Source organism: Giraffa tippelskirchi, chromosome 4 (assembly GCF_054371585.1).
Source record: "Giraffa tippelskirchi isolate mGirTip1 chromosome 4, T2T-mGirTip1v1.2.pri, whole genome shotgun sequence".
NCBI classification, from domain to species: domain Eukaryota; kingdom Metazoa; phylum Chordata; class Mammalia; order Artiodactyla; family Giraffidae; genus Giraffa; species Giraffa tippelskirchi.
In genome coordinates this window covers 174,764,048-174,777,804 of record NC_137278.1, presented here as the reverse complement: position 1 = coordinate 174,777,804, position 13,757 = coordinate 174,764,048, and the positions used below count along the sequence as shown (strand labels likewise).

General features: G+C 40.9%; 1 protein-coding gene and 1 long non-coding RNA gene across 51 annotated transcripts in view; one reads left to right on the top strand and one right to left on the bottom strand.

Moving 5' to 3' along the window:
- CAPRIN2 (caprin family member 2) overlaps nucleotides 1–1,721 on the bottom strand; it is a 41,154-nt gene extending 39,433 nt beyond the window's left edge. For 44 of the 50 annotated variants that reach the window (XM_081591704.1, XM_081591712.1, XM_081591708.1 and 41 more), the window contains exons 1-2: nucleotides 1,505–1,721; nucleotides 128–393 (exon numbers count right to left, since the gene is read on the bottom strand). Coding sequence is in view for 46 of the 50 variants with exons in the window: in XM_081591666.1 (XP_081447792.1) it covers nucleotides 128–379 (252 nt within the window). In the remaining 4 variants the exon portion in view is untranslated. Of the gene's footprint in view, nucleotides 1–127; nucleotides 394–1,460 lie in introns of all 50 variants that reach the window. The other 6 variants (XM_081591667.1, XM_081591669.1, XM_081591672.1 and 3 more) reach the window with 2 other exon arrangements.
- Nucleotides 1–13,757, top strand: part of LOC145546030 (uncharacterized) — a 1,126,586-nt gene that overhangs the window by 814,955 nt on the left and 297,874 nt on the right. The window lies entirely within an intron of this gene.

Below are 13,757 nucleotides of genomic sequence, written 5' to 3'. Positions count from 1 at the left end.
TTAAATCTTCAGGAAAGAAATCTTTAGGAAGAATACCTATGAGCCCTGATAGAAAGTAAAAATGCAAGTTCCTTAACTCTAATTTAACATGGTGTATATACAGGGCTGGGTGAGGAAAAAAAGTTACCTTCTTTTTCTCGATGTTTCTGATTTTGTGTTTAAGGCATATGAGTCCATTATCAATATATGTCTCATATGCTTGGGAAGGAGAGGCAGCCGAGCTGAGAGCAGACTGCAAGGGGCTCATCGCCCGCTGGCTTTCCCCATGCTGACTGTGGTTCACTTGGGGCTTGGCTGACTTCATTGTCCTCTGTTTTCCCTCCTCTGAATGGCCTGAAGGTGACTGGTAACCAAAAGGAGATGAAGAGAGTTGCACCATTGAAACAGATGAGGCTGAAGGAGGGAAGGAAAAAAAAAAAAGTTAGGAATAAAACTAAATTACGACTAGAGTCTTTACATTCCCTTAAAAGTCTAGACCCACGCCCCCCAAAATTCTCTTCCACAGAAGTGAGCTCAAAACTTAATGATGTTTTAAATTCTGTACTTTCATTTCAATACCTTGAAGGCAGTTCGTGCCAAGCACTGGCGCCTTTGCGTAGCCAAAGTCTACAATATGGGGGATGTTTCCAGAAATTCAATTTCCCATATAGGGAGGAAGAACTGCTAATTAAACAGTGGCTTCAGAGCTGAGGGCGACCCACATTCTGAATAATTTCTATGGTCAAGTGATGACACACACAAAAAAATAAGCCTTCCCCATCCGGACAAGGCAGCCAGCCATTCGAAACTCTTCACATTATCTCTCACCACCAGCCCCAACCCCAATCACTAACAACCACATTTAAAAGAAAATCCCAAACACACACAATTCTTTCAGAGCTCTCTTTCACTAAGTGTGGAGAAACTTACTGAACAAGAATGCTAACTTCCCTTTGATTGCTCTGGGGCCTACAAGGCAAGCTCGTCACTACTGGACACTGGAGCGAGGTACTCTCAAGCTGCGACCTCTTCGAGTTGGTGTCCAATTTTGTTTAAACTAACCCATAACCATTCACAAGTCAACTGGTTTAAGGGCGCATCCTGGCGAGCCTTACATCGCCCCGACCGTGGCCCTCGCTCCCCCTCCAGCCCCGCGAATCGATGCTATTCTCCCCACTCCCCTTGAGAAGCATCCCCAGAGCAAGGACAAAACAGGCCCCAGGCCCCCGCAAGGCCCGCGCCAGAGGCGCTTCTACGAGGCGGGCCCTCGGCCCCCCGAGGGCAGCGACCCCCGCCCTCCCACAGTCGTCCAGACGCCGAAGCAGCGGGCCGGGGCCACTTTTGCAGGTGCCTCTAGAAGGCCGATCTGCGGTGAGACGCACGGGCCACCTGCCCTCCAGGGCCGCGCCCCAAGGATGCCGAGCCGTCCTGCACTCCAGGCAGCGGTCGCCCAACCCGGCCCACCCTCGCCGGCCGGCCACTTGCCCCCGCCGCGCCGACTCAGGCAGCCGCAGCCTGGCTTCACCTCCGCAGGCCGCCGAGGCCGCTGCCGCCGCCGCCGCTGCCGCAGCCCGGGCCCGCCTTCGAAAGCCGGCGGGAGCCAGGAGAGCTGCGGAGGTGGACCGGCGCCACCCCGCACTCGTGTCTCCTCCTCCCGCCTCCTCCCTCTCCCCTCCCTGTCCCCGCAGGCGGCGTCTGCGGCACCAGGCGCACCGCCGACTCAGCCGCTCTTGCCCAGGCCCGCCCTCGACGCCGTGGGGGGCCTATATAGGTGCGCCCCGCCCCTACGTGCGCGCACCTCCTCCTTCCGGTGCCGGTCCCCGCCGCCGCCGGCCTCCGCCAGTGGCGGGGGGTGCTTGCGCCAGGCCCAGCTGCGGCGAAAAGTCGTCGCGAGAGGGCGCGATCTCCCCGTGATTGCGCAGATTGCGGGCCACCAGGTGGGCCCGCTGAGTTGGCGAGAGCCGGCCGGCCGCGAACTCCGCAGCTCTACTCGACCTTGCTGATTGCTGCCAGTAACTCTTGGCGTGACCTTGAACAGGTGATTAGGATCACTCGAAAAGCACAAAGAGCCCTTTGTGGAATTGCCGGTTGAACCGAACTTGAGCCTTTGGTGGTTTAGGTGGGCATTCTTGAAGTGCAGGCGTGCCTCTGCCCCTCACTTCCAGACTCCATCCTTCACAGTCCGATGGAGAGAAATCACCGTTTCCGCCGAAAGGACTCATCGGAGCAGAATACTCCAAACCAGCATTGCCATAAAAACGAACTGGGTGACTCCGCAACCTTCAGTAATAAGATTTAGTTTATTTAGCCTGTGTCATTTGTTACTTTGAAACATTAATTCGTTGGCACTCAGAGAAAAAGCTAATAAAAATCTTGGTACGGTTGCATCAAATTAAGAGAAAAGGCTGGAAATACATCACTGTTTCAGAAGGAAGGGATGGTGTTTCTCATACCAAAAGAGGAAAAGAAAGAAAGAAAAAAAAAAAAAAAACCCAGATATACCTACCACGTGTCTAGCTATTAACACCAAAAAGAAATGTTTTAGGTCTTGTACCTGGGACTCGGATAAAAATCATTTAGACTAGCAAGAGAAGAACAGTGAAAAATCAGAAGTATAATCAAGGAAACAAAACTCCAACTTAAAAAATGTTGAGGAAACACAACACAAAAATTATCATGATGTTTAACATTTCTTGATACAGGATTTTGCCGCTTGTTGTGGCATTCTTTTCCGTCTATGTTGCATTTTAGCTTTGAATCTCTGAATCCCACATGCGACCTTGAGGGTCGGACAAATAATAGGTTGTCCATTTGTTTCATTGTTTATAACCACAGATAGAGCGCAGCTGTTGAACGTCAGGGGAGGAAGACTACGCCTTCATCCTTAAGAAAGCAAAAAACAATGAACAAAGGTAAAAACTTGTGAAGGACACACTTTTGTATCATTGAGTAGAAACAAAGTTACAGCTCAGGTTTATGCCTGTGGTAGCCTGAACTAATAGTAAATCTAAGAATGAACAGTATTTCTGACATACTAATCATTAAATGTTTGTCTTCTAATTGACCGAGAATAAACTATCCTTTGGGTCATATAGATCTGGCCATGGATCCTAATATTCCACTAAATGTAATAATTCTGAATAAATCTATACCGGTTTATTTCCAAACATGATTCAGAAAATGAATCAAGAATGCAAAAGCAAAAATAATTAAATTTCAAGTCTGCTAAGGTACAGTCTGTATAAACACAGCATAACATTTGTAGGAGATTGTACCTAATAGGTAATGTTGTGATATTTTCTGAAAAAAAATGGAAAAGGTGATTGAGAAAAAAGCTTTTCTGCTAGAAAAGATCTTTAATGCCAGTGAGTCTGGTTTATTTTGAAAGTACATGCCCCCTCAATTTTTATTTGTTAGCAATTTTCTTTGTTTTCCCCTCCCCACTCCCTATTTTCTATACCTTTATTTGCCTTGCAAACAGTGAGGAGTATTTTTGGAAAGCCACCTCCAAGATCAGCAATGAATGACTGTGTTTCAAACATGATTTTTTAAATTGTTTCAAATCAGTGAGGGAAGAACACATCCATTCAACAAATACATATTGTTATGTTAGCTAAACCAAGTATTTATTTTCCAATATGTGTTGGGTAATAGGGATATATTGGTGAGTGAGAGATATAGCCACTGACCTCATGGATCTGGGTGGGAATTCAATAAAAGCTGCAGGAATAAGTAGCAAAAACAATCAACTCAAAATAGATTAACAAAAATACTAAAGACTTATAATGGATCATTTGATTTCTGTGAAAATTGGTCAAACTTTACATCCCTTGAAAATGTGAAGATTTTAAATATGCATTGTCTGGTAAATACATGGTTCCTGCAGGAATGGTTATGCTATGCGTGCATGCTCAGTCACTCAGGCGTGTCCAACTCTTTGCAACCCCATGCACCGTAGCCCATGGGGCTCTTTTGTCCATGAGACTCTCCAGGCAAGAATACTGGAGTGGGTTGCCATTTCCTCCTCCAGGGGATCTTCCCAACCCAGGAATCCAACCTGCATCTTCTATGTCTCCTACATTGGCCAGCAGATTTATCACTGAGCCATCTGAGGTTATGCTGTAATCTCTTAAAATTTATGTAGCTTCATATTGTTGAAACTGGAAAGATTAATTCACCAAAGGATGTTGAAGCTCCTAGCATATAAGTGGAGATAGAAGAAATTATCCCAGATTTTTTGTTATGGGTGATAGAAATCTGCCTCTCTGTGGTTCTACAAGGCTTTCTAGAGTGTTGCCACAAAGAGAACGAGAAAATAAATAAATACATGGCTAAGAAAGATTCTCATGGAACAGATAGCATAATAAATTTGTTTTAAAGTATTGTACTTTCACATATCAATATATCATCAAAGGAATTGATTGAACAAGACATCCTAAAATAGTCATATCTTTTGACCCAGTAGCCCCTTACTTTAGAAATCTCCCCTATGGAAATAATCAGACATGCAGACAATAATTTATCTATCAAAATGCTAATCACAGCTTTTTTTAAGTGATGAAAAATTGTGAACAAAAACCGAGGCATTCAAACTAGGGAAATAGCTAAATAAAGAGACTCTGACCCATGAACTATAATTCAAGCAGTACAAATATTCAATGGCATGATATTATACAAAGTAAACAAAAGCAGGGTAATAACATGATATAGGACATCTGGCATTCCCAGGTGGCACAATGATAAAGAATCCGCCTGCCAATGCAGGAGATGCAAGAGACTCTGGTTTGATCCCTGGGTGGGGAAGATCCACTGCAGGAGGAAATGGCAACCCACTCCAGTATTCTTGCTTGGGAAATTCCATGGACAGAGGAGCCTGGCAGTCTACAGTCCATGGGGTTCAGAGAGTCGGACACAACTGAGCAACTGAGCACATACACAAGACATTATAGAATACAGTTGTGATTTTGTAAAACATTTAATTTTAAATATGCATGGAAAAGGCTAGACAATATTTTCCTCTTTGTTTTTATAGCATATGTTTATTTTAGAGAGCAAAGTAGACCAAAAAAGTTTCCCCAAAACATGAAAACTATGACTATTAATTTTCTTCTTACATCCATCTAAACTTTATTTCCAAGCAAATAGCTATATAATCTTTTTACAAAAATGGAAATATACTAAACATATTTGGCAGTTCTATCATTTTTACTTAAAACATGTTTTAAGTAAGTAAAACATTTTTACTTAAAACATGTTACACATCTTTTTATTAAAACAAATTTTCAACTTCCTTGGTGGTCCAGTGGTTAAGAATCTACCTTACAATGCAAGGGACACTGGTTTGATTGCTGGTCCAGGAAGATCCCACATGCCGTGGAGCAACTGAGCCCATGCACCACAACGACTGAGCCCGCTCTCTAGAACTCATGAGCCACAACTACTGAAGCCCACATACCTAGAACCCATGCTCTGCGACAAGAGAAGCCACCACAATGAGAAGCCCACGCACCACAACGAGAAAGTAGTCCCCACTCACCACAACTAGAGAAAGCCCCCATGAAACAACAAAGACCCACCACGGCCAAATGAAATAATAATGATTATTAAATAATAATTAAATAACATAAGTATTAACTAATAAATAAATCTTAAATTTTAATTTTGAGTTAGGTTTGAGTTCTATAACTTTGTATGATGTCAATTATATTCTTTTTACTTTCCTGTGAACAAATAAGTAGTTAGAAAAACAATAAATGACACAGTATCATTTAGATACCTCATAATTTAACAGAAATGTTAAATGTTAAAATGTTCCCAAATGGGAACCATAAAAATAATATGTCATAGTAAATATTTGAATAAATGATAATTCGTATAATTCTTCCCCCCATAAAAGGGCAAGAATCCTAAATGAAACATGAAAAAGTTACCCTAAAAGAAAGCCTAAAATAGTACAAATTATTTTGTCACTTGAAAAACTACTTTTTATCCATCATCATATTACCTCAGAATTTTTCACATAAATTTACTCATTTTTAATAAGCAATACATCTAAAAGAGTTGTATGTTTTATACAAGACATGGAGAGCACATGGAGAGCAAAAAAAGGAAAAAAATTAAATTGAACTTCATCAAAACTGAAAACTTCTGTTCTTTAAAGGGCACCATCAAAAAAATAAAAAAGTTTACAGAACTGGAGAAAAAATTTTCAAATCACATACTTGATAAGGTACTTATACCATCAATGTATATTTTACTATATACATCAATGTTATACATTTTTATATGAGAATATACAAAGAAGTATATAACTAAGTATTTTCTTAATCTAAAAATGGGTAAAGAACCTGATTTGGCATTTCTGCAATAAAAACATAAAAATAGCCAATAAGTACATGAAAAGCTACCCAACATCATTAGTCATCAAGGAAATGCAAATCAAAATACAGTAAGATACCACTTCACACCTACTAGAATGGTTATAACCAAAACAACAGATAATAAGAAATGTTGATGAAGATGTGGAGAAATTGGTTGGAATTCCTTGTGCACTGCTGGTGGAAATCTGAAATGGTGTACCCTCTTCAGAAAACCATTTGGCAGTTCCCCAAACAGTTAAACATACAATTTCCATATGAGCCAACGATTCCAAGTATATGTTTTCCAAGTATATACTCATATGTATATACTCAGGAGAAATAAAAGATATCTCCACACAAAAAATTGAACACATATTTTGACAACAGCATTATTCACATAACCACAAAGTAGAAACAACCCAAATGTTCCTCCACTGATGAATAGATAAATAAGTTGCGGTATGCCTATACAAAGGAATATTATTGAAGCATAAAAAGGAATGAAGTGCTGATACATGCAAAAGTATGGATGAGTCTTGAAAACATTATGCTACAAGAAAAGAATCAGGTATAAAAGATATAAAATTTGCTGGTCCTCACCCCAGCAAATGCCACACCACAGCCTTGAACTAGGTCTGGGAAAAACACAACAGAGAAAGGATGCAACCTTCAGCTGCTTTGGGGCAGAACTGCAGACACTTGCATGGGGAACACATAGGTTTGCTATGACCACGGAGGCCTCACTTGCTTCAGCAGTCACCTCCTTTGAGGCAGGGCATGCACTCAAGGGCAACAATGCCTGATAGAACCCAACCCTCAGGGCTTATAGTCCAACAATTGGGAGAAGACCCCATCCCCACCAGGGCAGTGACAGCAGCAGAGCAGAGGAAGCTCTGCCCACACATCCAGCAGAGGCTCTGGACACCGCAGTACAAATCATATCCCCTGTCAAGGGGATAGCAACTGGCACACTCGGAAGAAAGACATGGCTGGTATGCAGAATAAAGGAGAACTTTCACCAAAAATGGTGCACTCACAGAAGTCTAGACAGGGATGCTACCACATTAAAACACTGCTTTAAGACCACAGTAGAGAAATTCATGTAAAATGAAAAAGCAAAGGAAATACTTCCAATCAAAGTAATGTCTCTGATTTTCAATACACTGCCTAGGGTTGTCATAGCTTTTCTTCCAAGGAGCAAGCGTCTTTTCATTTCATGGCTGGGGTCACCATCTGCAGTGATTTTGGAGCCCGAGAAAACAAGTCTGTCACTGCGCTGCTTCCATTGTTTCCCCATTTATTTTGCCATGAAGTGATGGGACCGAATGCCATGATCTTAATGTTTTGAATGTTGCATCCTCAGTCACTCAATCATGTCTGACTCTTTGTGACCCCCCTAGACAATACCCCACCAGGCTCCTCTGTCCATGGAATTTTCCAGACAAGAATACTGGAATAGGTTGCCATTTCCTCTTTCAGGGGATCTACCTGACCCATGGATTGAACCTACATCTGCTCTGTCTCCTGCATTGGCAGACAGATTCTTTACCACTGTGCCACCTGGGAAGCGCAACTGAATGTTGAGTTTAAGCCAATTTTTTCACATTCCTCTTTCACCTTCATCAAGAGGCTCTTTAGCTTCTCTTCACTTTCTGTCATAAGAGTGGCATCATCTGCATATCTGAGGTTATTGGTATTTCTCCTGGGAATCTTGATTCTAGCTTGTGCTTCATCCAGCTCAGTGTTTTGCATGATGTACTCTGCATAGAAGTTAAATAAGTATGGTGACAATATACAGCCTGACATACTGCTTTCCAAATTTTGGACCAGTCTGTTGTTCCATGTCTGGTTCTAACTGTTGCTTCTTGATCTGCATACAGATTCCTCAGGAGGCAGGTAAGTGGTCTGATATTCCCATCTCTTTTAGAATTTTCCGCAGTTTGTTGTGATCCACACAGTCAAAGGCTTTAGTGTAGTCAACGAAGCAGAAGTAGATGCTTCTCTGGAATTCAGTAGCTTTTTCTATGATCCAACAGATGTTGACAATTTGATCTCTGGTTCCCCTGCCTTTTCTAAATCCAGCTTTCAGATCAGGAGGTTCTCGAGTCACATGCTGTTGAAGCCAGCTTGAAGAATTTTGAGCATTATCTTATAGCATGTGAGATGAGTGCAATTGTGCAGTAGTTTGAACATTCTTTGGCATTGCCTTTCTTTGGAATTGGAATGAAAACTAATCTTTTCCAGTCCTGTGGCTACTGCTGAGTTTTCCAAATTTGCTGACATATTGAGTGCAGCACTTGAACAGAATCATTCTTTAGGATTTGAAATAGATGAGCCAGAATTCCATCACCTCCACTAGCTTAGTTCATAGCGATGCTTTGCACCCCAGGATGTCTGGCTCTAGGTGAGTGATCATATCATCATGGTTATCTGGGTCATTAAGAGCTTTTTAATATCGTTCTTCTGTGTATTCTCGCCACCTCTTCTTAATATCTTCTGCTTCTGCTAGGTCCATATTGTTTCTCTCCTTTAGTGTGCCCATCTTTACATGAAATGTTCCCTTGGTATATCTAATTTTCTTGAAGAGATCTCTAGTCTTTCCCATTCTATTGTTTTCCTTTTTTTTTTTTTTTTTTTTTGCATTGTTCAACTAGAAAGGCTTTCTTACCTCTCTTTGCTCTTCTTTGGAACTCTTCATTCAAATGAATATATCTTTCCTTTCCTCCTTTGCCTTTCTCTTCTCTTCTTTTCTCAACTATTTGTAAGGCCTCCTCAGAAAACAATTTTGCCTTTTTGCATTTCTTTTTCTTGGGGATGATCGTGATCACTGCCTCCTGTGCAATGTCATGAATCTCCATCCATAGTTCTTCAGACACTGTGTCTGTCTGATCTAATCCCTTGAATCTATTTGTCACTTCCACTGTATAATCATAAGGGATATGATTTAGGTCATACCTGAGTGGTCTAGTGGTTTTCCCTACTTTCTTCAATTTAAGTCTGAATTTGGCAATAAGGAGTTCATGATCTGAGCCACAGTCAGCTCCAGGTCTTGTTTTTGCTGACTGTATAGAGCTTCTCCATCTTTGGCTGCAAAGAATATAATCAGTCTGATTTCGCTATTGACCATCAGGTGATGTCAATGTGTAGTCTTCTCTTATATCGTTGAAAGAGGGTGTTTGCTATGATCAGTGCATTCTCTTGGCAAAATTCTGTTGGCCTTTTACCTGCTTCATTTTGTAACTCCAAGGCCAAATTTACCTGGTACTCCAGGTATCTCTTGACTTCCTACTTTTGCATTCCAGTCCCCTATGATGAAAAGGACATCTTTTTTGGGTGTTAGTTCTAGAAGATCTTGTAGGTCTTCATAGAACCATTCAACTTCAGCTTCTTCAGCATTACTGGTTGGGGCATAGACTTGGATTACAGTAATACTGAATGGTTTGCCTTGGAAACAGACAGAAGTCATTTTGTCATTTTAGAGATTGCACCCAAGTACTGCATTTTGGACTCTTTTGTTGACTATGAGGGCTACTCCATTCCTTCCAAGGGATTCTTGCCCACAGTAGTAGATATAATGGTCATCTGAGTTAAATTTTCCCATTCCAGTCCATTATAGTTCACTTATTCCTAAAATGTCAATGTTCACTCTTGCCATCTCCCGTTTGACCACTTCCAATTTACCTTGATTCATGGACCTAACGTTCCAGGTTCCTATGCAATACTGTTCTTTACAGCATCAGACCATACTTCCATCACCAGTCACATCAACAACTAGGCGTTGTTTTTGTTTTGGCTCTGTCTCTTCATTGTTTCTGGAGTTATTTCTCCACTCTTCTCCAGTAACATATTGGGCATCTACCAACCTGGGGAGTTCATCTTTCAGTGTCGTATCTCTCAGACACTCACAGGCAAGTCTGGGTCAGTCTCTTGTGTGGTCACTGCTCCTTTCTCCTGGTGTGCACAAGATTTTGCTTGTGCCCTCCAAGAGTCTGTTTTGCCAGTCCTGTGTAAGTTCTGTAATCAAATCCCCCTGGCCTCCAAAGTCAATTCCCTGGGGGTTCTCAGTCTCTTTGTCAGATACCTAGGTTGGGAAATCTGTTGTGGGTCCTAGAACTTTCTTAGCAGTGCAAGAACTTATTTGGTATAACTGTTCTGCAGTTTGTGGGTCATCTGTTAGGTGGCTCTATAGTGGGGTTAATGGCAACCTCCTCCAAGAGGGCTTATGCCACCTGCTGTGTGACCCAGATCTTCTGCACCCAGAGTCCCTTCCCCTGTGGCAGGCCACTGCTGACCTGTATCTCTGCAGTAGACACTCAAACACTTAAAGGATGGTCTGGCTCAGTCTGTATGGTCTCTGGGTCCTGGTGCACACAAAGTTTTATTTGAGCCCTCTAAGCATCTCTAGTGGGTGTGGGGTTTGATTCTAAATGCAATTTCGCCCTTCCTACCATCTTTCTGTGGCTTCTCCTTTGCCCTTGGACGTGGAGTGTCCTTTTATGCTAAGATCCAACATTCTCCTGTCAATGGTTGTTCAGCAGCAAGTTGTACTTTTGGAGTTCTTGCAGGAGATGACCACATGTCCTTCTACTCCACCATCCTGTGCAGCCCCTTAAAAGGATCATACACCATAGTCAAGTTGGACTCATTCCAGGGTCACAAAGCTAGTTCAGCATAAGCAAATCAATCAATGTGATACACCACAGTGATGAAAAGAAATATGAAAACCACACAATTGTCTCAATAGATGCAAAAAAAAATCATTTGATATAATTCAACATCCATTAATAATAAAAACAACTCTTCACCAAAGGGGATATAGAGAGAACATAGTAAAAGTCTTTTATAACAAACCCACAGCCAATACACTACTCAATGGTGAAAAGCTGAAGTCTTCTCATTATATTCAGGAACATGGCAAGGATACCCACTCTCACCACTTCTATTCCACATAGTATTGGAGGCCCTAGCCACAACAATCAAACAAGAAAAAGAAATAAGTGGTATCCAAATGGAAAGGGAATAGGTAAAACTGTCCCTATTTGCAGATGACAAAATGCTCTATGTAGAGAACCCTAAAGCCTTCATACAAAAACTACTAGAACTAATAAATGCATCCAGAAATGTAGCAGGATACAAGGTTAATATATAGAAATCTGTTGCATTTCTTTACACTAACAATGAAATATCAGAAAAGGAAACAAGCAAACAAACAAAAAACACTATCTAAAATCACACACAAAAATACTTAGGAATAAACTTAACCAAGGAGGTAATACACTGCAAATTATAAAACATTGATAAAGGAAATTGAAGATGATTCAAAGAAATGGAAAGATATACCAGGCTCTTCGATTGGAAGAATGAATATCATTATGTGGTCATACTACACAGAGCAGTATACAGATTTAATGCAATCTTTATGAAAATACTCACGACATTTTCCACAGAACTAGAAGCACAAAAGACCCAAAACTGTCAAACAATCCTCAGGAAAAAGACCAAAGCAGGAGGGATAACTCTCCCAGACTTCAAACTATACTGAAAAGCCACTGTAATTAAAACAGTGTGGTTTTGGCACAAAGATAGATGTATAGATCAATGAAAGAGAACAGAGAGCCCTGAGAAGAGTAAACCTACACACCTACACCCAATTAATCTAAAACAAAGGGGACAAGAATATACTATGAAAAATTCTGTAGCAAATGATATTGGGAAAGCTGGACAGCTACATGTAAATCAATGATATAAGAACACTCTCTCACACCATATACAACTCAAAATGATTTAAAGACCTAAATATAAGACTTGACACCACAAAACTCTCAGAAGAGAGAACAGTCAAAACTTTCTCAGACATAAATTGTAGCAATATTTTCTTCGATCTGTCTCCCAGGCAAGAGAAATAAAAGTAAAAATATATAAATGGGATCTAATCAAACTTAAAATATTTTTCTACAAATAATGGATGCCGAAGGAGGTGTGGAGAAAAGGGAACCCTCCTACCTGTTGGTGGGAATGTAAATTGATTTAGCCACTATATATATATATATATATATATATATATATATATATATATATATATATATAGTCCCTTGGGTACTTCACAGGTGGCCTAGTGGTAAAGAATCCACCTGCCAATGCAGGAGATGTAAGAGATCCTGGTTTGATCCCTGGGTCAGGAAGATCCCCTGAGGAAGGGCATGGCAACCCACACCAGTATTCTTACCTGGAGAATCCCATGGACAGAGGAGCCTGATGGGCTACAGTCCATAACGTCACAGAGTTGGACATGACTGAAGAGACTTAGTACACATGTATACATAGTCCCCTGGACAGCAAGGAGATCAAATCAGTCAATCCTAAAGGAAATCAACCCTGAATATTCATTGGAAGGACTGATGCTGAAGCTGAAGCTCCAATACTTTGGCCACCATTAATGCAAAGAGCCAACTGATTGGAAAAGACCCTGATGCTGGGAAAGATCGAAGGCAAAAGGAGAAGAGGGTGGCAGAGAATGAGATGGTTAAATAGCATCACCAACTCAATGGACATGAATCTGAGCAAACTCCAGGAGATAGTGAAGGACAGGGAAGCCTAGCATGCTAGAGTCCATGGGGTTGCAAAGAGTCAGACACCACTTAATGACTAAGCAACAACAACAAAGCCACTATGGAAAATAGTATGGAAGTTCCTTAAAAAACTAAAAACAGAGTTTCTATGTGATACAGCAATCCCACTCCCAGACAAAACTCTTAAATGGAAAAGATACGTGTACCTGTATGTTCATAGCAGCAGCATTTACAATAGCTGAGACATGGAAACAACTGAAATGTCATGGACAGATAAATGGATCAAGAAAATGTGAGTATATATATATAATGGAATATTAAAATAGCAAATGGCAACCCACTCCAGTATTCTCGCCTGGAAATTTCCATGGACAGAGGAGCCTGGCAGGCTACAGTCCATGGAGTCACACATGACTGAACGTATGCACATGCACACACACACACACATGGAATATTACTCAGATATAAAAAAGAATGAAATAATACCTTTTGCAGCAATATGAATGAACCTAGAGATTATCATGTTAAGTGAAGTAAGTCAGAAAGAGAAAGACAAATACCATATGGTATCACTTATATGTGGAATCTAAAATATGACACAAATTAACACATCTACTAAACAGAAATAGACTCTCAGATATAGAGAACAAACTTGTGGTTGCCAAGGTGGAGGGGAGATGTGGGAGGAATGAATTGGAATCTAGGATTAGTAGATTCAAATTCTTATATATATAGGATGGAAAACAATCAGGACCTACACTATAGCACAGGGAACTATATTCAATATCCTGTGATAAAACATAATGGAAAAGAATATGGAAAGAATGTTGATATATATATGTATGTATAT